This window comes from Aphelocoma coerulescens, chromosome 3, assembly GCF_041296385.1.
Source record: "Aphelocoma coerulescens isolate FSJ_1873_10779 chromosome 3, UR_Acoe_1.0, whole genome shotgun sequence".
Lineage (NCBI taxonomy): Eukaryota > Metazoa > Chordata > Aves > Passeriformes > Corvidae > Aphelocoma > Aphelocoma coerulescens.
The window spans coordinates 59523154-59547283 of NC_091016.1; the positions used below are offsets into that span (position 1 = coordinate 59523154).

Consider the following 24130-nt stretch of genomic DNA (forward strand, 5'->3'; position numbering starts at 1 on the left):
TACCATGCATTTTCTCCTGTATATCTCTTCATTGTTTAACCTTCAACAGGAAAATGTCTACCAGTTCCTCTTCTCACAGTACATCATGTCCTTTGGTCCCAGCCACAGGAAAGGACAGCAACCGCAGAGGCACCAAGGCTGGGATTTTACTGCTACTGGTTCTATGATATTTGAGGGCTACAGGGATGCTATCAGGTCTTCCTCTGCAAGCCACTGAGCTCTTTACTCAAACCCATCCTCATTTTTGCATTCACATTGTCCAATGCTTGCTCTGGCTTCCACACACTTCCATAGACAAAATGTTCAATAAGATGGCTCCAGCAAACTGTTTTTTTTTTTTTTTTTCCATTGGATTCATACTGCCCTGGAAAAGGCAGTGTTTTAATTTTTTTTATAAAAAAGAATTTATTAACAAGGGAAAAGTTGCTTCTTGTTTCTCATTTTGTTAAGAAAACAACCAGCATTACATTCTGGTTGTAATTACCATTTCTGGTAATTTTCCTTCACTATTGTTTTTTTTAATTTATTTAGGCTTTAATATTTTGACATGTTTATTCAAATTTTATTCAAATACCAGGTTAAATGTTATTCAAATACCAGGTTATAGGATCTCTTATTATACTGCAATTTTTGGAGGTTATCTCAAGAGAATATTTGCTACATCAAAAGGAAAAAAATATTTTCTGAGAAGTCATTTCCTGCAAAAATTTAAATTCTGCTTGATGGACATTTGGTTTTAACTTCTAATAAAAAACCCTGACATTTTGTAAAACAAATTCTACTTTCCAATTTGCTACTGCTAACATTACTACCATTATGTCAGGAATTGTATTCTGAACTAAGGAACCAGGATTTTAAAAATAATATATTAGTGAACCAGCAGGCAGTCCTAGATCAGCACACACTTCTGTTTCTGATATGATTAGAAAGGAAGTCTATGTTCAGGCCAAAATGAGACTTAAATGAATACTTCCTATTGGACTTACTCAAGCACATGTTACAGCGTAGTTGGAAATCTGATATTTAGCCATTAAAAAACCAGCTGATGTAGATGGCAAATGTCAGCAAAGGAGATGCAGTTCATTTTCCAATTATTGGCACAGGAAACTAGTGGTTTAATAGGGTACTAGGCCAACTGATGCTGGACTTTTTTTTTCCACACAGTCAGAAAATATGGTAAAAGTTACATCACTTCCTTGTACACTGGCCCTGCTCAATTGTTTCCTGTGCCAGTGTTCCAGCTGAAGTTGGAAATACTGATGGATTTCTTTCCCTTTCTGAAAAGCCAAAGTTAGTGGTGGCGGAAATCAGTTTCATCTGGTATTACTTGAACATCAATATTATACTTAAAAAAAACCAGCAACTATGTAATGAGTTTCATTGAAGTGCATAAGAAGTTCCCAATAAAAATAACAGAGACCATTTTACTTACTTAGTATATTCACAATATTCCATTAAAAACAAGTGAAAAGATAGCCTGGGCCATCGTTTGGACTTATTTTTAAACTCTGATTCTGGGACATGGTAACAAACACTCTGTAACATCTCCACTATTCGAAGCACCCAAGAGCACGAACAGAACTGTATGGAAAGTGAATAGAGAACTGGGGAGCACAACTGTCCCTGGAAGTTCAGTGCTCCCTTAAGCATGGAAATTTTCTTTCCTTGGCTGATGGAAATGCACAGCAACCTGCCTCAGTCAGCTTCTCTGAGTGTGATCAGAACTCTACAGACTCCAGTAGAAGGGTGACTGTTTGACAAGCCCATGCTTATACAGAGAAGGTGGTGCCTATCATTCGAAGGATGTGAGCTTGGTTTCTGAATTAAGCATCTTCAGATTGCAACTGGCAGACACTGATTGTGAGAGCAATCACTCTTACATTTAGCTCTCATCCCATCCCAAGGTGGCTGAAAATGGTTTTGCTGTTTCTAGAGGATCTCTGTCAGCAGAAGGCAAGCTGAAGAGTGTAACTCAAAAGTCTTAAAATTGTAATATTAAGTAGCCAGTGATGCCTTGTAATTGATTTGGCACATGATGCTGCAAACCTCAGAAAAATAGATTGAAAATATTGCAAACCTCAGAAAAAAAGCAAAAGCAAATGTAGTTCCTAGTACTGAACAGGTGGTGAAAGGGAGACAATCCCACCTGAAAACTTCTGTAATTGCACTGCTACTGATGGAAAGAGATGTTTATGGGTGTCAATACCATGACCAAAGCTCACATTTTGATATGTGGCCAAGGTCTGGGGAAAAATCTGCATATAACACAGTATTTGCCTGACCATCTTTTCAAAATAACCTGAATACTTCCTTCTTTTACTAAGCATTTGATCCATTTGGGGCTTTTAAAATGCATCTTACAAATGTTTTGTATCTAAATTAATATTGCTATCATAAAATCTGTGCAGAGCCTGTCAAAATGATGTGTGGTTGCCTGGATTGAAAAAAAATAATTGTAATAGATATCTTAGGAAACACTGGAAAACATTTATGGTTTTACATATTGTCAGGATATCTTGGAAAGCACAGTACAGCTGGAACTGCATTACTCAGAGCAACCTGCCCAAATAGATCTGAGAGAAACGGGTTTTCCAGAAAGCCTCCCCTCCATCTGCAGATCTAGTGGATGCTTTTAACTATTTAAAGAGAGCTTTTCCTCCTGGGATATCTACTCTGAGTTTTTTCCTTCTGCAGCTTCATCAATATGAATATATCAAGAAGAATCTGTAGTGAAGACAAGAACCAACAAGTGTTTGCATGATTATCAGTGGGTTTCGAGAGCATGGTAATAAAATGCCAGGACAGGGTGACAGTATATTTCCAAAGCTGCTCATCCCAGTGAAGACACATTTACACAAATGCATTTGTAAGAAATGCAAAGAGCTTGATTACAGTAAATATGGCCTGATTTTGCAGTCATGAGAAAGTAGGTCAGAGGGAGCTTAGTTTATCACTCGGATATTTTTACATCATTGTCAGACCTTTCCCACGACTTCCCAGCTGCATCTCCTGTCCATCCCCACAGCAAACTGCACCCACTTCTGTCAGCAAGATGCAAAGAGGGAAATGAAGCCATAGCACTTCTCTGAGAGGGCAAATAATGTCAGCTTTGGGATATGCACGTCATCGGAATTCTGATGTGCAGGCAGGATAAAGATGCATAAAATGGCTACAACATGAGCAGAAGTGTAGGTATGGTACTCAAGAATTGTAGATATTTAATCTGAAATACTTAGTGGCCTAGCTATTCGACATGACCAAAGCTTATTTAGTCAGAGATAATAAGAATCCAGTGGCCAAAATGCAATTCAGTTGTATTATTTTACTCTTGCATTGCAAATAGGAACAAATTTGGGAGAGGTCTGCACCTATGTAATCCTAATGCTCGTTATAGGGTCTAAATGGGATTATACAAAGAGCTAAATTCACTATTACGTATTAAAGTTAGAAAGATAAAGACTGAAGAATAATGACGAGTAGATCTCTGCAATATTTATATGTGGAGCCATCAAATATCTAACAAGTTAACAAAGTTAAGAAACATGTATTAATTTTATTTAAAATAGTGCTTCTTTTCCTAGTTAAATATTATTTAATATCCATTTTAAAAGTGAAAAGAAAAACGAAGTTATCAGATCTTGCGATACCTGATTTACAAAAGAGGAAGCAAGCACTGTTATTCATCTGTATTTATCCTTATATTTACATTCCATTTATTCTTACTGTATTAAGCTTTCTTTGACAAAAAATTTAAACTAGGTATCACTTAGTGCAGATTTCTTAGCTACTCACTTTTATAATTTCAAAAGACAGAAAAAGACCAAATTATAGCCACAAGTCTTTTCTGTATTCCATAAGGGGCAAGGACACCACAGGCCATGTGGCCACCCATGCCATCTCATTAAGGTAAGATGTGACAGAAGCAGTTTTTCAAATGTGGCACATCTCTCATCCTTCAAACTGCTGCCATAACTTTTAGATACATAGGTCCCAGCTGAGAAAATGTGTATGCACATGCTCAGCTTTAAAGATGGCAGCAGTCCTTTCGAATTCATTGAGATCCTACAGTTACTTACTGTTAGTTATGCATTTAAAGGATCAGTGTCTCTCACCTGTTCAGTTCTTTTTTCTACTCAGCCTTTTTTCACCTGTAAAATCCTGTGGGATGCAGAGGTTATTCTTTTCATAGGGTTATTTCACAAAGATGATGACTAGTATATAGTCATAACTGTCCCAAATAACAGTTAATAACCATTATTTTCTACCTACCTGATTTCTACTACTAACATTTTCAAGCTGATGCAGTGTTCTTAACCTCCCACTCCATTAGCCTAGTCCATCATTAAGCATCTGTTGCAATGATCACTCTGTAAACTCAGGCAATGAGTTTTTCTTAAATCCCTTGACTTTGCCTTGGATCAGGTAAATTTTGTTCATGTGTAAGAATTAAGGGAGGGAATAAACTAACAGAGTCCATCAGATACATTGTGCAACACAATTAAATATCATGCTGGCAATTCCCTTTTTAGTTTTCTTTCAGCTTATCATTATGATTTTTTTATTATGGTTTATTAAGGTGAGATGAGTATATTCTCTGTTATTTGCTAGTTCTTTTAAAGCCACATAGAATTTTGCTATTTACTGTGGGAGATTTGAATAATCAGATTCAGTATGCTGAACTTTTAATTTTCCTGAGTGAGCGAAGGAAATATTACACAACCTCACTGTTTCCAATTAGTTGTGGACTTCTGTTTATTCCTTTATTGCAAGCATTTTTGCTCAGTTAGTAGTACAAATCGTTAATCATAAAAATTTACTCTCTCACTTGCACTAAGAATGAAAAAGGCATTTTCTCCTTGCCCTACAGAACTCAAGCAATCCTTATTCCTCCATTTCCAGAACCTTTTTCCAAGGAGTCTGACAACAACCAAAAGATTATGAACCCATAGAACACTACTGTCTGTCTTCTACATTTCCCAGTAGAAGAGGCTCTTAAGGCGTGATGCTGTGCCAAGCTGAGGCAATAACAATCAATTAATTGTACCATTCTCCTAGAAATTCAGCTCACTGCTCTTGACAGTGAGTTGGTAGCAGACAAAAGAATCTTCTACTGTGTACCTTTAGTATGCATCAAAGAAAAGTTATTGTATTGTTGAGAATTCATAGTAAAAATATTAAAATAATTTCAAAGTTGGGAAAAACCTTCTGAGATAGAATTTAGAGAATTTTATTTGTCCAGTTTAGAGCAAAGACATAGCAACTGTCCTCAAATAAATATAAATTTCTTCATATTTAATGAAGTAATTGCAATGATAGAGATAACTAAGAGTAATTGTTCTTACTAGTAAGAATGACATTAAAAATAATAGACCTCTGGAATGAGACAACTGTGGGGCAAAGAATAAGAAAATTCTACTATGATTTTTAAAGTGATGAAAGAAACCTTCCAGGAGGTTATTAGAAAAGATTCTGTATAACTATGCCTGCTTATGTTTCTTCTGTCATATTCTCCAACTTTCTTAGGCACTCTGTTCCCTTGTCCCTTTTAAAAGTTACTCACTTTCATTCTTCTTTTCTCTGTTGCTCTGATTATGCTGCCCTGCAAATGTATAGCACTTTCTTTTTTTTTTTTTAACTTTACATGTAAAGACTGTGCCCCAACATTTGCCATCTCCTCTTTTACATTAAACTCACCCCCCTAAAACCTCCTAAAACTTGATTCTGGGGATGGCATCATCTCCTGATTCTGACCTTAGGCAATGGCCTAGCCTATTGTCTCTGCATGACTCTATAATCCCTGGGACAGAGGCAAAGGCATACTTTTCATAAGTAACTACTGATTTAAGATTATTCTACTAATAAGTGCCATCTAAAGACACATGATTTACACTTTCTAAAAATCGGTATCTGACAGTCTTCGAAACTGGTCTCTACATTTGGACTTCTTTATGTTTGTGAATCACTCGAAAAATTGGGAATATTTTTCCAAATTTTTTTAATAATATACAGTAAAAATAGCTTATAAAAAATCTTTTTAGGTGTCTGTTTGGAAATGCAAGTTGTGACACAATGCAGTGGTGGGGGTTAGCTGAAAGAATAGGAAAAGTTTCCCAAAGTAATGACTCTGCCATGCTAATAATTTATGAGCCATTTTTTCAAACATCAGCTATCAGATGGAAGAGGGAGGAATAATAGAATATTACTTCTGCTTTACAATAGTCTGTTAATACAGAAAGGCAAAGGCGCCTGTACTCTAAGGAAGCTGTCAGCAACGCTGCAGGCTCAAGGTCCCAGTATCACTTACAGTACTGGCAAGAAGGAGACCATTGCTGCAGAATGAAGCTCGAGGAGGGAAGCAAAAGGAAAAGGCTGGGGGGGAATAGAAGAGGAGAATCAAGGATCTTTCTTCACCATTCTTTTTTTACAGCTTTTGTGTGTCTGGACTGATTTGTTGAGGGAGAGCTGCTGGAGACAGTATATTTGGCACAGGACGGAGGAGCTCAAAGCCAAAAGGATGGTGCTATTGCCAGTTTAAACTATGGCTTTTCTTTTTCTTTTTTTTTTTTTTTCTCTTTCCCCCTCCCTCCTTTTTCTTTGAAGGAAGGAAAAGAAAAAAGGGGAAGAAAGGGATTTGCAATGAAAACCAGAGCAGTGGGTTAACAAGAACCCTGCAGGCTTCAGTAGACTGGAAAGATACATGAGGCACTTCCTTTACCATCTGGCATGCAATTCTGCTGCTGCTGCTGCTCTTATGTACATAACTTCGGAGTGAATAAGCAAACAAGTAAAACTTTTTAAGAGACACCAACTGAAACACCAGCTATTAATCTGTCAGCTTACTCTCTTCCCTTTTCCCCACCGCAATATTCCTTTCCTCAAGTCTTTTCCAGTTCTCATGTCTACCTGTGAAAATATGCACTGCCTTGTCATGTTTTTAGATGACTCCATTTGCCTTTTTTTTTTGGCATTGCTTCCCAGAATGAATGAGGGACAGAGCTAATACATTTATATTTCTCTTGTAATCACTTAAGCTTCTTTAACTCAGAGAGAAATGCAGTTGCTAGAAATTAAGCCATCCGTCTCTGCTGAACTATTTCCTTCAAATCTGGCTGGAAGTGTGAATGCAAAAGGAGAAATTTTAGGTGAGACGAGCTTGCTCAAGGACTGCTTAAAATGCAGTTACAAATGGCTGGGTAAATTGCTGTGTAGGAGTATGTTTTAGTTCTGATGGATTTTCTTAAATGCAATGAAAAGCATGGTGTTGAGGTCACATCTTCAAGTTGGGTAAATCATCACAGCACAACTCAAGTCAGAGAAACAGAGAACTTGCAAAATCTGAGCATTTTGTCAATTAGAAATCTCTGAGAGGGATGCTACAGCTGATTTTTGATGCTAAAATTCCTCATAATCAAATACAGATCTTCCAGGCTTTCCTGTGAGCAGCTCTTATGTGGCTCCATTCTTATAATGAAAAAGACAAAAAGAAAGTCAGTTACAGCAAAATCTTGGATGAATCAAGGATAAGTAATCATTGAATTGAAGTACAACTGTGAAGCATAAGTTTATTAAGAATAAGATGAATTAATTTACAAACATACCCATTAATGCCAAGCAACAATTTTAACATGTTTTTTCATTCACAACTGCTGATCCTTAAACTGGCCAGAAACCAGAAAAAAAAAACCCAAACAAAACTCAAGGCTATCTAACACAGTTGTTTTCATATGACAGTAATTTTCCAAGAGAAAAAGTACATACTGTTCATTACGTTTATTGCATAGCTTCTTGAAATACTGAAACTATAACAACAGATGTATTTCAGTTTGTTTTTTGACTGGCTTCCTTTGCACCTGTAGAACTGTAAGTGAAAACAAATACAACAATTAATTCTGATCCTATCCATAAGACAGGTACACACCCAAGTGACCCAGCTACAGATGCTACAAAACCTTTCACAGTTTTAAGGACACAAGAAGGTAGTGTAGCTTTTGAAATCACAGAAGATTTTTATTGCTGCTTTCAAGAGGGCTGGTGGATGAGTTCTGTTAAACACTTAAATATTCAGATATTCATCTAAAAACTGGTCTGGGCATCTGTGAATACACTGTCTTCCAAGATATCTGGTATCTTTTATCGTAGAATCATTATGGTTGGGAAAGATCTCCATGACCATTGAGTCCAACCTTTGCCAGTACATCACCTTGTCAGCTAAACCATAGCACTAAGTGTGACTATCAGTTATTTCTTCATCACTTTTTGCATCCAGTGCCATGGAAATGGCACAAGGATAGCCTTTCTTTCAGAGTGTTCTGGCACTTCTGCTCTTTGCCTCAGTGGGGACCACGAAGCACAGAGGTAAACAAAGAGGAAAAACAATAGCTGAAAAAAGTTACTGCAACTCCTCGTTGCGCAAAACCAAAATGAAGTAGTTGGGGTGTAAGGCTTAAACCACCCAGTAGGCAAAGAGTCTTCAAAGTCTTCTGGATTTCAGTTGCCTAGTTTATCCCTTTTTGACAGGAACAGTGCTTTAAAGAGTAATTGCCCAAGACACACCAATATGAAACACCTAAAATATCACAATAAGCCATATGAAAACCAATAAAATTTGCCTTTCTAGAAAATTATAACCACAGATTGTATGAATGTGTCAATGCTTGTGCTACTGTACTGCACATCATCTATTTCTTTGTTCTTAGCCCCTTTGTTCAATGAGTCAGGATATCCTGATACAAAAGACTGCAAAATATCAGTACAACAACAACAATACTACACTACTTTGGAAGTGCTTCCTAGTTTTCAAGGCAAGGCTACTAAATGTGGAAGGCTAATAGTATGGCACTACAGTTTGCAATCAAAACTTTGCAAACCATTAGAGCTGTCAGTTGGAGGTTGGAACATTTAAGATAAGCAAGGCAGAGACCCCTGTAACAGGGGAAACAGCATGCTGCCCCTGCTGATGTTAAAGTGAGGAGGAAAGGCTTGTGCACTGTTTTCTACATGTAAGGGTGTTAAGTTGCAGTCCATTCTCTTGGCTTCTCTTCCTCTGTGAAGGAATATCCTGCTTGTTTGACAGTTTACTTTTCCATCTGGAGAGAAGGCAGAACATTGAATGTAACCCAGAGAAGACAAAAGTATTAACTATGCATGCTGGGAAATGTTATAATGCCCACTAAAATCCCATTAATAAATCTTCTGCAATTTTACTGAAAACTAAGTGCTCGTGCAAGAGCTCAGCCTCCATCCCTCTACTGTACGCTCCATAAACTACAGGACAGACCAGTACCACGAGCAGGCTAAAAGGGATATATTGTATAAAGGCAACATAAATGTGAAAATCGCATGGCCCCTTCGGGTCAGGGATCCCAGAGAAGGGCCGGGTGCTGCTACAGGGTCCGGCCAAAGGCAGCCCACAAGCCCGAGGGAGCGCTCGCTGACAGCTGCGCAGCCCCAGCACGCCACCTCTGCTGCTGCATGAGACAGAGCACTCTCCCGGGCGGCTTTGGCTTGTTTTTAAAGATTAGCGATGAATAATTATCTCCTCGTCGTAGTCTGGGAGTGACCGCTGCCACCAGGCAGTGTCCTAACATGAACCCGTTCAGGTGGAGCTTTACAGCCGAAGTGATGAGGGCGCGGGGCAGACCCCACACCCTGTCCCAAACCCGTCGTTTCAGCAACTCGTTCCTCTCCGACCCCTCAAGCGCCGGCACCTCCGCTGCCCCTCTGGGTGCCCGGTCGGGCTGGAGTCCGAAAGCGGGGCGGGCGGGGGCACCGCACGCCGCCAGAGCACTCGTGCTCCGCTCCCGGCCCTCGCAGCGTCCCGTGAATCACCGCCCTTCCTCCCGCGAAGGGCAGCCGAGGTGACGGCGGGGTTTGACTAAGAGACCAAATCCCCCACCGGCTCCGCAGCCAGCTGGGCGAGGAGGAAGGCGGGGCGGTGGGGGCTCCCCCATGGCATGACGGCAGGGATAAAGTCAAAGTGCCTCCGCCGTGGTGCTTAGTGGGGTGTGAGCTGCGGCTGTGCCGGCGCGGCCCACTGCCCCGAGTGCCGCCCGCAGCAGCGGCCCGAGCCCCCGCCCCCGGGTCCCGGCGCCGCGCCGGCATGAGCGGCGGCCCCGCGCCTGCCCGGCAGCCGCTTCGCCCCGGCTGCAGGCGCCTGGCGGCGGGCTGAGGGCGCGCAGCGGCGGGAGCCGAGCGCTGCCGCCGGAGCCCGGCGCTCCTTCCTTCCGCTGGGCCGGGGCCGGGCGTGCCCCTGGCGAGGGGCGGCGGCGGTGGGCAGCCGGGCGCCCCCGCCCCGCTCTGGATGCCCATCGCGGCTGCTCGGACCGGGGGGTGGCTGCGGCTCCCCGGCGGGGGGCGCGGGCCAGGATGCCGGTGCTGGAGCGCTTCTTCCCCGCGGCAGAGCCGGGCAGGCGGAGGAGGACGGGGGAAGAGCCGATGCCCTTTCCCATGGGCAGCCTGCCCGGTTATCAGCAGGGGACCCTGGCCTGGGACTTGCCCGAGATGATCAAGATGGTAAAGCTCGTTTGGAAATCCAAGGGGGAGCTCCGCGGGACGAAGCACAGAGGCGTTTTGGAGAGCGAGGATGCCCTGGGTGGTTCGGCAGGTAGGTTTCCCCCGCCCTACTGCTCGGGGAATCTGCGGGGCAAACGCGGCTGGGGGCCGAGGGTGACGGGGAGCCGCGGCCGGAGCCGGTCCGTCCCGTCCCGTCATGGGGCAGAGCCGCCGGGGCCGCCGAGCTGCCCGACCGACCGCGGCCGGGCTGAGAAACAGCCCGTGCTTTGGGCAGCTCTCTCCCGCCGTCGGGACACGCGCTCCGGAGTTTGTGCCGCTCCGAGGCCACGTCAGTTAGCTGATGGCGCTCTCCCAGTCCAATCTGTTGCGTGGTTTTTATACGCGGGGTGATAAAAGCGCGGCTCAAAACCAGAGCGAGTAGCTCCGCGGCTCAGAGGCTGACCTCCGCCGGGGCAGCCGGGCTCAGTGCCGGCGCGGAGAGCTCTCCCGGCCCGCACGGAGCTCCGCGGCGGCGGCCCCGCGGTCAAGGTGACGGAGCAGCGGCGCCCCGGGGCCGCCGGGCAGCCCGGTCGCTTCTTCCCCGGCTGTGTTCGCCGTGCCCTTCCGAGCGCATGGTCTCTCCTCTTCCACCGCCAAACCTCTCCCCGATCTTTGCGTGCGTTGGGCTCCTTTCACGTGATCTGCCCGCTCTTCCCTTGAGCAAAGCGGAGCGACTCCCTTACGACTTGTACTTTGATAGCCACCACTGTTAAAAACTTGAGAAGCGCTGCCCTGTCCCACATTATTCTCTTTAAACGTGGTATATTGCTGGGTAAAGAGCACGTGCTTTTTCATTAAATGTATAAATCTTGCCTGTCAGTTTTTTCCGATCTCATTAACATATGGCACCACATCACATGCTTTACGGAAGTCCAGGTGAGACCTGTAGCATTTTCATTAGGTAGAGATGAGTGGTCAGGCTAGCATGGTACTTCTTATGAGTTTACTCTGCATCTTAACCTGTGCTCCAGATTGCTTATGGTTCAAAACATTTTCCCTTGTGTTGGAGGCAACCTCTTTGCTCCTTCAAAACCTCTTGCCTTCTGTTGAAGTCGGGGTCATAGGCCTGTAGTTGTCTCAGTACCAGCTGATAATTTTTTATTCGCCTGTAATTGTACTGCTGTGATTTAACAGACTTAATGAAACTGTGTGGCTTGTTTCTTCAGAACTCTGGATTATCTCATCTCTGCAACTTGGTCACTAAATTCTTCCAAAGCGTTCAGTCTTCAAAGATTATGCCTTCACCTTCCTTTGGTGTACCTGTTATTGAGACCTATAATTTACAGTACTTCGTACCTGAATAAATTAGTTTCTTAGGTAGAATAACCTCTTTGTAGGTATTTTGAAGTGCTTGTAGTGTGTATGTATGTATTCTCCATAAATCTATGTATAAACTTGAATATTAAATAGGTATCAGTCTATCACTTTTGAATGCCTGCTAAGGTTGGCTGTTGGTCATTGTATGTCTATGATTTAAAATGTTTGCAGTTTAATAAAAAAATGTTTGGTCCCCTTCCACTTTGAAAAAGGGAAGATAGTTCTTGGGCTCTGAGGAAGATATACAACCTGTCATCTTACTCTTGGGGAATCTCTTCAGTTTAAAAGAATAATAAGTAAGAGTGGTGTGAATAATGAAAGGGGAGATCATATTGCTCTTTAAGACTTGGAGCAAATCAGCTGGGAATGTACCGTAGCCAACCAGGGAGATTGAGTGTGGTGAATGCTGAGTGTTCAGAGATGGACCCTAATCAAGCAACCTGAGAAATGCTGCATTGCTTACACCTTATGTATGAGTAATGGTGGTTTTTCATTGTGCTTGTGTTGTATCTGGTGAAATTACTTTCATTAGGTAACAAATGAGATTCACCTTCAGATTCCTGGAGGCAACTAAAAATGAGTGTGAATGTGCAGAGACAGATCGGTCCACTAGTAGGATGTGAGTAACTTGCATTTACTCAAATGGCCATTACTTGTATCCTGTGAGGGGACAGTCCTCTTCATGGTGCCAGATCCTATTTTGTAAGCTCAGCTGACTTGCACCAGTACAAATCAGGGCAGAAGATGACTTAACTCTCAACACTTTAAATACGAATCATCAGACAGTTTGAGTGAACCAGACCTGGGTTGCTGGTTTTTCCTCCTCAGCAGCAGTCATCCTAGTAGTTTTCCCTCTTGTGGTTTCATTTTAGTCACTTTAAGTACATTGGAGTATGTGGGAAAACCAGTAAATGCTGAAATCTAGTATACTTAAATAAGTGCAGAGTCAAAGAATGCAGAAATGGGAAGAAGAGATAATCATTTGGAAGGCTTAGTAGTTTGAGGTACTCAGCTTTGTGTTTGTGGGGTGTTTTTTACATGTTTGATTGCTGAAAAGAAAGCAGAACAAAACTTTATAACTTCTATCTTATAAAAAAGGCAGTAGTTAGTCGGGAATCAGATTTTCTTTAGGTGAAGTTAAAGCAAATAACTTCTGCTTGAGGTACTGCTAGCTAGGCAAATACAAGTTGATTGTTCAGTAGTAGAGTTCACAGCACTTTTCCACATCAAGGGCTTTTTCATTTGAATTTGTAAGTATTCATGTGATAACTCATGTTCTGTTATCACATCCTCATGAAACTACTTTGCTTACAGTAGAAGAGGAAATAGATATGAATTCTGGAAGGAAACTGTCAGGATTTCTGGCTTGCTTGATCATGTTAATACAGATTTAGCTAAGCAAATTTCTTTGCTTTGTCCGAGTGATTGGACTGAGCTTTGGACTGGCTTTCTAGAAGAGTCACAACCCTTGTAACTGTAGATAGTGTGGAGGAGAGAGAGCTATATCTGCACACGATGTCAGTTCTGTGGATGGCAGTGTCTTGGGGACCCATTTAGCTGTAATTTATACCACATTCCCCTTTCCTGAGGTAGGAGTAGAGAGCTTCTAGAGAGAAAAACTATCTGTGTGTCCTGGGCTCTCATATGTAAGAGCTAAATCTGGGTCTTTCGTCTTGTTCAGTACTGAGAATAAGCTACTTAGTCTCCCTGCAAAAAAGGGTTTCCAATACATCATGCAGTATATACTTGGGATGAATGAAGAACTCAGATTTCAGTGACTGCCTGTCTAGGGTTTCTAATGATGATTTATTTTCACTTCCAAAGCAGTAAAACTCACATCTTAAGCCTTCTCTTCTCGTTGCACTGATTTTTAATGTTAGTATCAATTAAGACTACAGACCTTTCTCCTGCTCCTGGCCTGCTGTTGCTTAGTAACTCTTTTTTTCCCACCCTGTTTCAATCCTTGACCAAATCAGCACAAAACTTGAGATCTGTTGAAGACTCTCTCTGGCTGTGTCAGAAGCCATTTCTGTGGGAAATGGGTATAATTTGGTGTCATTTCATACTGTGTTTCAAGTAGATTATTTGCAAGCCAATGCCTTTTACTTGAATAAAATAACAGCATGTGTTGATATTATTAGAGTTGAATTATTCAAATAATTCTTATCTGAAACTGTGTTGATGCCTAGGAGGTAACTGTGTTCTGTTTATGACCCTGACTTTCTTATCACCCCCTCCTAGAGTTCAGCAGTAGCTTTGCATATTAAACAAACCTGATCAGGGAACAGGTACAGGTTTGCCTCTGAGAGTCTTCCTTATGAGCATTAGCCACCTCTTAAGCTTACAGTGATCATCCCAGATAACTCCAGAGAGACTTTCTGTACTGAGTCTTGCACATGTGCAGACATGCAAGACTTTCAGAGAAAGGTGCAGTGCTACTAAAAATTATCGACGTCTCTTAAGACACTGTGGGTTTTTTGAAATAACTCTGAATGTTTTTTTCCACTTACCTCTTTCTATTGGTAGATATTTTCTCAGAAATGTAGTTCTGATTCATGCATGCATCATGCTTGTTGTTAGCTGATGAGTCCCTTTGCCATGAGTAGGAAAAACAAGCAAGTACCGAACTTCGCTCCTATTACAACTGGGAAAATCTCTGCCAATTATTGGCATGTCTTTACTTCTCCTCAGTCCATTGTCTCCCTTACAGTTGAGTAGTCTATTCAGACTTCTTGCTTGCTCTTTCCAACCTTAGAGCTGTCTGCTGAGCAGTCTTGTGATACACCTGTTTGAATGGTCAGAGTCAAATCATGTGGGTTTCCTTAGTGGCTGCTTGAAGGTCTGCCTTAAAGTTATTCACAAGACTGCCAAAGACTCAGCTCTTCCATAGTATCCCAGGAAACATGGCTTCTACTTCATTTTTCTTTTGTACTTAACAATTTTTGTCATGCTGTGCAATAGCTTTGCTGTGCATGTTAAAATAAACTTCATGCTTCCACTTCCCGTCATTCCTTATAGAATCACAAAATTATTTGGATAGGAAGAGACCTTTAAAGACCATCTAGTGTCAACCCCCCTGCCATGGACAGGGACACCTTCTACTAGACCTGGTTGCTCAAAGTTGCATCCCACCTGGCCTTGAAGACTTCCAGGAACTGGCATCTACAACTTCTCTGAACAACCTGTTTGGGTGTGTATTTGCTGAATCGTGTTTAGTTGTGACATCTTGAAACTCATGCTTGTGTTTGTAGTTCCACTGCAATAACTAATAATCATAAAATGCTTAAAATCTGAATCTGTAAATTACTGAGAACCACATGGGGGTTTGGCTAACAGATTAAAAGCTCATCATTTTCAGTAGTTGGTGCTGAGCATGTAGGTGCCACAAAGGTAGATACCAGCAATAAATGTGGGAGGTATCAAATGGCATTGTCTTAGCATCTGAGCAGTCTCCTATGTTATTGTTTAGATTGAAATCAGCTTTGTTTATGTCCTGCTGAGAGATGCACAGCAGGCAGGAAGACAGCTTGATATATATTTCTGAGGTTAGATTTTCTTTTCTTTTTTTCCCCCAAGTTTTATGTTGAGGCTTGTTAAATCCATTACACTTAGAGGGACAAAGAATGTGAATTTGATAGGATCAAGACTACCTGTGGCAGCTTTGATTGCTCACTGATGGTTGTATTGAAGCTCCTGCCCCTGGGAACAAGAAATATGCTCTTCTATATTTTGTGAAGAGCTGGTTAAATCAGTGATGGTCTCATTAAGAACAGTGAAATTAGTCAGTGTCCAGTACCACTTCTGTAGTGTGTGTATGTAGACCAAGAGATAAAATTCAGACCACACCTATGGGTAGTGCTGTTCAAACACAACTCTTCAGTTTACCAGCTGAAAATAAGTTATTAATACATATTATTTGGGACTATTTTTTTTTCCGAAAGACTATCATAATTAGAGAATTGTCTTCAAAGATTAAAAAAAAAATTGAGATATTAAATCGTGGTCACTGTTCAAATTCTGGTCCTTGTTTAATACCTACCTCTTTACTTTGAAGTATTTTTAAAATGTAGTTTAGATTGAGAAGTTGAACTGATACTAGAAGTCCTTTATTTTGAACATGTCAAAGTGAGCTGATGGGTTTGTCAATTGAAGTCCTGTTTATTTTGAGAGTGAAAATTTTCTACTTAACCACTGTGCTTAATCACTCTTTTCTACTTCATTCTTACGTAAATTTTCTGTTGTGGATTTGTTAGGATTTTGGGATATTCAGAGTTAAGTTTGACGTGACCTTTGAGATGACCAAGTTCAACTGCTGCGATGTCCACCAAAATAGGAGCTAGACCAGGGGTAAAGAGTAGAGAAGAAATAATCTGAAAATCTCAGGGATTTCTAAATGGTCTTTCAGTTCCTGTGGTCCTGGCTGGCACATTTTTTGTTTGCATTATTGTGAATGTTGGAAAACAAAATTTATTTTCAGAAATACTTGGAGTAGCTCTTTGAGCAGCTGTTCAGCTGTGTTCAGCCATAAAAGAAAGAAAAAAATTATGATATTATAGAGTTAAGACTGCAGGATAAAGTTAGGAGATAAAATGTAATTGCCCAGGTTGGATGTTGGCCAGCATGAAGAAGGGAATGCTGCTGGTGTGCTAGAAAAGTGACAGAGGTTTTATTGGTCTGTCAACTCAGAGACAAATGAGCAGTCTGCTGAAAACTATAAATACAAATAGAGCAAATTCCAGTGAGCTGTGAAGTGGTGGCCAGATATGTTGCTTTCAGGGAAGCTGTTCTAAATATTAGGAGCCAGAGATGCGGCTTGATATATAAAAATAATGTTGCTAAAGGAAAAGCTGGAAAAGCTATTGCACTATAATACAAACAGAGCTGGGGTTTTTGGGGGGGGAGGATTTGTTGTATGCTTGTTTGCTTCATTAGGGTTAAAGTTGATGGTTTTCTTTTGTCTTTGGTAAATTGACTCTGAAGTTCTCTGTACTCTGTGAAGAATTAAACTGGTAAGCAGCTACCAATAGAAAGCAGTAGTGATGTTAGCCATGCCTAGTGTTGATGGTTTTCTGTATTGCTTAAATGTTGTGAGAGAAATGTTTAAAATGCATTGTGGGAGTCTCAATACTGCATTCCAACTTCCAAAGTAGGAAGGCATTGTATGCAACGTTTGCTGTTTCAGCGCTTCTTCATAACAAGCTTAGTTTGTGATCTATCATACTTAAAAGAGTTTGCTTGGAGATACGCATCCTAGACAGCTTTCTGTAGTCCTGCTTTAGGAAGTGTGACTTTGGCTTTCCATTCAGGCAACAACAGGAAAAAAGTGTCCATGTCACCATTTTCTCCACTATAACCTATTCAGACCCCCTCCCCAGAGCTCTGCTTTCAGAATATGCTAAACCATGTTACTTACGATAGTAGCTCACATGCTGCTCCACCACTGCCACATTTCCAAGGGGCATCTTTACAAATGGGCAAACTTGTCTGAATTGGGGTTGTCCTGCAGGAACTCCATGGTGGCAGCTTCTTTGAAAGTCAGTTGACCTCAGACTGTTTCTTCACAGCAATTATGCATCTGGTTCTGGCCATAATTCTATAAAACTTTCTAGTTCTCCTGTCTTCCTTTCGTTTGGACTAAAAAGTGAAACACTCTTGAGATACCCAGCTTAAAACATGCTTTGATGCTTGTTAAAAACTTTTTGTGAGTCATCCTGACCTTGTTCAGAAAGAGCATTCAGCCTACTAAATTATGGGATAAATTGCATTAAGTTAAGTACTTGACTAGTCCATGGTGTAGACTTGCAAACGCAAGACAAAATTTTTTTCCTCAGCTCGCAGCATAAAATTTCTTCTGTCACTGTTATGGCTACAAACAAACAAACTTGGTATGAAAGAAGGAATAAATCCTTCATAAAGCATTCTTTTGGCTCCTCTGTGGACAGCCAGCTGTGGTTTTCCCTGCAAAAGATGAATGTAGTGTGTACAAAGAGAGAGGTCCAACAGAACACAGGTTTAGCAGGCTGAGTATTGCTGTCAGATCTGCCCCTAATTACAGTATCAGTAGAGAGGCAAACCCCTTCCATTGCTCTTTGAAGAGAATATCCTGAAGTTCAGGTATCCTTCAAATTTCCCTCAGAAAATAAAACTCTGCCATTGACCTTTGCCAGTTGATTTGTAATCTCTGGGAATGCAACCCTGTGGGAGTGCTCCCCAGTCCCAGGAACTGAGGAACTGTTTGAAATTGCAGTGAAGCCAGGGACTGTCTTGCCATGGACATGGATGGCCTTTGTTCTAAACCAGGATGTTCAGTGTTGCTTCTAGGTAAAACTCCGTGGAAGGTGTACTCTTAAAGTGTCTCTTTATACCCACAAGACCATTTGGAGAAATTGCTGTAAACTTCCCCAGCTCTGATCCCTTCTGAAGGGGAAGTGTGCAAAACTCCACTTCCTGTGGGAGAGTATGAAATCCTTTCATCTGTAGCCAGCTCTGACTTGTGTGGAGGTAATGCCCTTCAAATATTGCTATCTCAGTGTTCTCCTGCTATCCCTGACTTAAGGTAAGGACAAAGTATTAACTCAAAGGCCTACCTAAAAGGTGCTCTGTGCAGGTGCAGTTAGAAATGAAGCGTTACCCTGGAGGATTTTCTGTGGCAGAAAATGCTGTGGCAGGCATTACTTCTTTCCTGCTGCTTAAGCACTGCCTTGAGATTGAATGTTTTGTTTTCAGCTGCTGGAATTATGGATCAGACAGGAGAATAACTCTAAACTAAGTACTACACAATAGTGTTTGAACACTGCTTTTGAAAGTTAAATTGTAAAGTAGGTTCATCAAGTAGAAGGAATTAGTTTTAAGCTTGCTGGAGCTGTGTTCCAAAACAGACAAAAACTAGTGTCTACACAGATGCTAGGTGAATATTCAATTAAAAATCATACAGAATTATTGGAAAATGCAGGTGCAGAACATTTCTTAAGCCATCAAAATTTTGATGGGTACCGAAAATACCTTCCATACACAGTCCACTATCCTGTTTTTAATAGCTGTGGGCTGAGTTCTTCCTTGTCTAATAAGAAGTGCTTCTGTGAGTGAGCTTTCTGTTAGTTAAGGGTAGCAGCAGTTAATCCTCAGGGGGTTATCTCTGCATGTTATCTGGATTATCAGGAGACTGTGTTCATGAAGCATCCAGGTGCTTATCCAAATAGCTGTGTTCCAACTTCGCTTATCCAAACATCTTCCAAACAGTTCATGTGTGCAAAACTTAAACTGGAAATCTCATAATTACAGGCTTTCATGGAAGATTTCATATTTCCTGCTTCCAGCCTGAGTGGATAAACTGCAGGAACAGCTGCCTTCACAGTAATTGGGCAATTGCATTTCTAATTCAAAGTGGAATTGAGAGAATAAAGGGGTGAGAGAGACTGGGCTTCTGTGAAATGCCAGAAAAAACTATTTGATCCAGCTTGGGGTTTACATGCAGTTTTGTCTCATTAAAAGAGGTGGAGGAGGAAAAGAATTCTGCACTCCCTGCTTGCAGATTATTTTAGTGATATAGATTACATTCAGGCACACTAACATCAAGAAACAGAAAACCGTGTGTGAGATTCTGAACTTTATAGGTGCTGCACAGCTATTGCACTTGCTTTCTCTTCTTCTGGAAGCACTAATGAGTGTACATTTCATGTTCTTGTTTGGGAGGTAAAGCTAACTAAATAAATTAGTACTGGCTGACTAGCTCAGGGCCTTTCTTGAAGTCAGTTCTGTGTGTGTAAATGTGTGTTGCTTTCCGTGACCACTGGAAAAGAGACTTAGAAGAATTCATTGCACAGCTGAGAACTACCACCCTAAAATGGCAGAGGAGCGAGGTTTTAGGTAAGACACTGTCAGCATACACTTCCAAGCAAGGTCCGTTTGAACATCCTGCTTAGAGTCAGCAAACTGAGAGCTCTCAAGAAAGCAGAGCAGCGAGGAACAGAGGGCACTTAGAGGAGACAAGCAATGGGTGGGAGTTGGAGGGAGAGATGGGAATTTCCTTAGTGCTGTTTAGTCCACTAGCATGTCTCAAGTTTAATCCCAAATTCCCTCCTTGTCAGTCATGAATAAGGCAACGATCACTGCTGCATATAAGTGCTGGCACAGCTTTTGCCCGTCTTCTTTCTGTCGAGTTGTCCTGCCCTCTCATTGGAAACCATAATTGCAGATGTGGATAAGGGCATGGTGACACAGATGAGATGGGCTTGGTGCCGTCATGCATTGACTCTCAGAGACTTTTTTTTTAAGGAGCATGTTGTGAGTTACGGTTTATCAGTTTTTCTAGCTTTGTGCATCTCAGCCAAAGTGATGAAAAATATCGAGGATTGCAGCTCAAGTTACGGCAGCATGGGGGCTCATGCTGAAGGCATACTGCAGGCAAGAGCATACAGGAGCTGTTACAGGACCACAGTAGTTAAGCTTAATGAGTAATCAGAAGGTTTCAGTATGATCTCTTTTCTTTTTACCTGAGTACTACTTAACTTACCCATTGCAAAAGTGAAAGGGATAGTAGGACTTGCGGGGCGAGTGCAGAAAACATACTGCATGCAAGGTGAAGTGCAAGCAGTGTAAGACAGAAGTGTGCCTGAAGACCCTGTTTTGCCTGGGGAGAAAATAAGAGTCAGAAGTATGGGATTTTCCTGTCAGAAGCAGACTGGGATGTGTTCACTGAGTGGTCTGCCTGGCTTATCTGTTAGAAATGTATGATCCTTGACAAGATTTCACAGATCATCAGTAGAACCTGAATGCTCAGATCTTCGCTAATAACTAGGTCTGAAGTTCTGCTTCAAGATAGAAGCTTGACTTTTAAGTGTCTAGGAAGCTACCTGATTTGTGTCAAGTAAATGCTTAAGCTACCTACAGAATACTTTTCTGAGTTATAAGATGCGATCTGTAAAATGTGGTCATCTACTGAAAGCGCGTAGCTGTTAAATCATAATTACATTAAAGAGATGGAAGTCAGAATACAGTTATAACCCCTAACCAAGCAGACTCAGCAAGCCTATTTAATTTCCCCGTGGAATAGCAATAGAATAGATCTTCCCTTCCCCCATTGCCTGCCGTGCGCATTATTTATTACCTACTAAGTAACTGGCACAACAGACTAAAAGTTAAACTAACTTTGCTAATAGTGAGCTGGAATTCTCATAATGAAAATGCAAGGTACCTTATTTAAATGTTGGCCCCTTGACAGAATCTGCACGACAAACCTCACAAGACTGTCAGTAATCTTTTTGTAGGTGCCCTGTAGCCAAAAATGCGCTGATGTCTGGCTTTGCACAGACTGGAGACCTGGGAGATTATATGTTTTGAATAGGATCAAATGACTAGAAGGGGAAAGCACTCTATACTTAGCTGTCTTGTCATACAGACAGAAAACGTTTTGCATGTGACCTTGTTTAACAGCATGAGTTAAGAGCAACACTGTGAATTAGTGGCAGAACTACTGAAGTTTAGATCATCATTGAGAATCTGTCTTTTTCTGGTCATCTGCTTATTTTTTTCCCCCCTGTTCTCCTATTTAGACTTCAATTTTCATGCTGACTCTAGATCACATGAAGAGATGAGGGTGAGAAAAATCACCAGGCCAGTTCTCTTCCATTTTAGAAAAGCAGAGCAACAGTTCAGTATGGGATTTCTTTTTCACCATCGCTGTCAAGTCCTCGATTTCCCTTAGTAGTCATTTGTTCTCCCTTCATATTGCAAAGTCTATCCTAGTGTACTCCTCAGCCGCCATGCCTTTGAGCATCTTTCCAAATTATTATGACCAGACTGACTGCCTCACTGCAAATTAATTCTCTTCTGTTGCAATGCACATCTGTGTCTTCAACTTAACTGGTTGCCACACCTGCAGTCTTACTTGCTTCTTCTCTATTTTAGATATCTTCGATATCTTCCCCTCCTGTCACCTCCACCTCTGTGCACAGTACATTTTCACTGATGCTTCTTTCACCAGAAAAATTGGTGTCTGCTGTCCTTTGCACTTCCTCTTCCTACTTTTTACTGGCAGAATTTTATTTACTGCTCCTTTCCTCTACTGAAGGATAGCACATGGTAAGACTGTGTCCTGTTGGGGTCTGCAGGCATTTGATGTCCCCTACAAATACAGCTTTCAACATCACTGTATAGATGGCTTGTGAAATGTCTCATAAATATCTGTTGGCCGCCTCAAGTCAATAAAACTGGTTTTCCCCAGATAACACCCCATGCCTTATTTTAATTAGGACAGAGGAAGCTACTGGGACGATTGTCACAGTGCAAGGGCAGGCATGCTACTAACCAGCAGCTGTTTAAATTATGTGTCTCAGCCAGGAGGTATCTATTCAAAGCCCTGCAGGAGCTTCTCTTTCACCTTTGTCCAGAAAGAGAGAGGAGATACCAAAACTTAATTTTCTATGAAAACCTCATTGTGTACTGGGTCATGAGCATTGCAATCACCAAAACCCTATGGCTTGTAGGAGTCAGCGGCTTTCCCAAGTGAGCTGGTAAGGTGCTGCTAGTAGAAACTTGTTTGGCTTTAATACCATTGCTCAAAAGTTCTGCTCCTGTTCCCAAACCCATCTTTTTATCAAGAGAAGAGCCTCAGCCTCTTCTGAGTGAGCACAAGCAGGGCATGCAGCAGCAAAACTTTTTATCTGTCCCAGATTTCTCTTATAGTCAAAGAGTCTGATAAAGTAACACAGAACCATCAGAGCCACACACAGAGGCAGAAGTGGAAGAAGCAGAGATTAAATAAAATAAAGCAGCGTGATAGTAAAAAGAAAAGCATGTAAAAACATGAATGCCAGACTGATGGCTTGGGTGGGGAGCACAACTAATCCATAGGATATCAGAAAAGTTGGATGACTGTTTTAAAATCTCTTTAAAGAGTGAAACCAGTAATTGAACTGGATTGGACAAGGATAGAGTGAAAATAAGCTGCACTGAAATGAAGAAAGAACAACTGCTTAGACAACCCTTATGTAGTGCTACATTGCATTACAAATCATAGAATGATTTGGGTTGAAAGGGACCTCAGAGGTCATGTAGTTCCAACCACCCCACCATGGGCAGGGACACCTTCCACTAGACCAGGTTTCTCAAAGCCCTGTCCAACCTGGCCTTGAACATTTCCAGGAATGGGGCATCTGCAGCTTCTCTAGCAACCTGTTCCAATGTCTCACCACCCTCATAGTTAAGAATTTCTTATATCTAATATAAACCTGCCCTCTTTCAGTTTGAAACCATTTCCCCTTGTTCTGTCAGTTCATGCCCTCGTAAAAAGTCACTCTCCAGGTCTCCTGCAACCCCCCCCTTTAGGTACTGGAAGGTGCTGTAAAGTCTCCCTGGAGCCTTTCTGTCTCCAGGACCACCCCAACTTTCTCAGACTGTCTTCATAGGAGAGGTGGTCCAGCCCTCTGAGCATCTGTGTCCTTCCTCTGGACTTGCTTCAACAGATCCATGTCCTTCATGTGTTGGGGGCCCCAGAGCTGGACACAGCACTTCAGATAAGGTCACAGGAGAGCAGACTAAGGTGACAGAAATACCTCCCTCAACCTGCTGGCCTCACTGCTTTTGACGCAGCCTAGGATATGGTTGACCACCTGGGCCATGAGCTTACATGGCCCATTCATGTCAAGTTTCTCAGCCACCAGCACCTCCAAGTCCTTCTCACAAAGGGTGCTCTCAATCCATTCTCCACTCAGCCTGGACTTGTGCTTGGGATTACCCCTATCCAGGTGCAGGACTTTGCCCTTGGTCTTGCTGAACTTTTTGGTTTGCATAGGCCCTCTTCTCAGGCCTGTTAAGGTCCCTCTGGATGGCATCCCTACCTTCCTGCATACAGAACACACCATAGAGCTTGGTGTTTGTTGTTGGCAAACGTGCTGAGGGTGCACTCAGTCCCACTGTCCATGTCACCGATGAAGGTGTGGAACAGTGCTGGTTGCTATGCCAGCCCCTGAGGAATGCCACTTGTCACTTGGACATTGAGCCATTTACCACAGCTCTTGAGTGTGACCATCCTGCCAGTTCTTTATCCACTGCATAGTCCATCTGTCAAATCCCTGTCTCTCCCATTTAGAGACAGGATATTGTTTGTGATAGTGTCAGCTGCTTTGCACAAGTCGAGGTAGATGATGTCAGTTAGCTCTTCCCTTACCTACCAGCATGTTCCATTGTAGAAGGTCACCAGTTTGTCAGGCATGATTTGTCCTTGCTGAAGCCATGCTTGCTGTCACCAATCACCTCCTTATTA

General features: G+C 41.9%; 1 protein-coding gene across 2 annotated transcripts in view; it reads left to right on the plus strand.

Annotated features, from left to right (window-relative positions):
* PDE7B (phosphodiesterase 7B) overlaps window positions 1-24130 on the plus strand; it is a 171252-nt gene that overhangs the window by 79308 nt on the left and 67814 nt on the right. Inside the window, exon 1 of one of the 2 annotated variants that reach the window (XM_069010457.1) lies at window positions 10177-10603. The exons of the other annotated variant lie outside the window; for it this stretch is intronic. Coding sequence (XP_068866558.1) covers window positions 10366-10603 — 238 coding nt within the window. The 5' untranslated portion in view covers window positions 10177-10365. Of the gene's footprint in view, window positions 1-10176; window positions 10604-24130 lie in introns of those variants that run through there. 2 annotated transcript variants of the gene reach the window in all.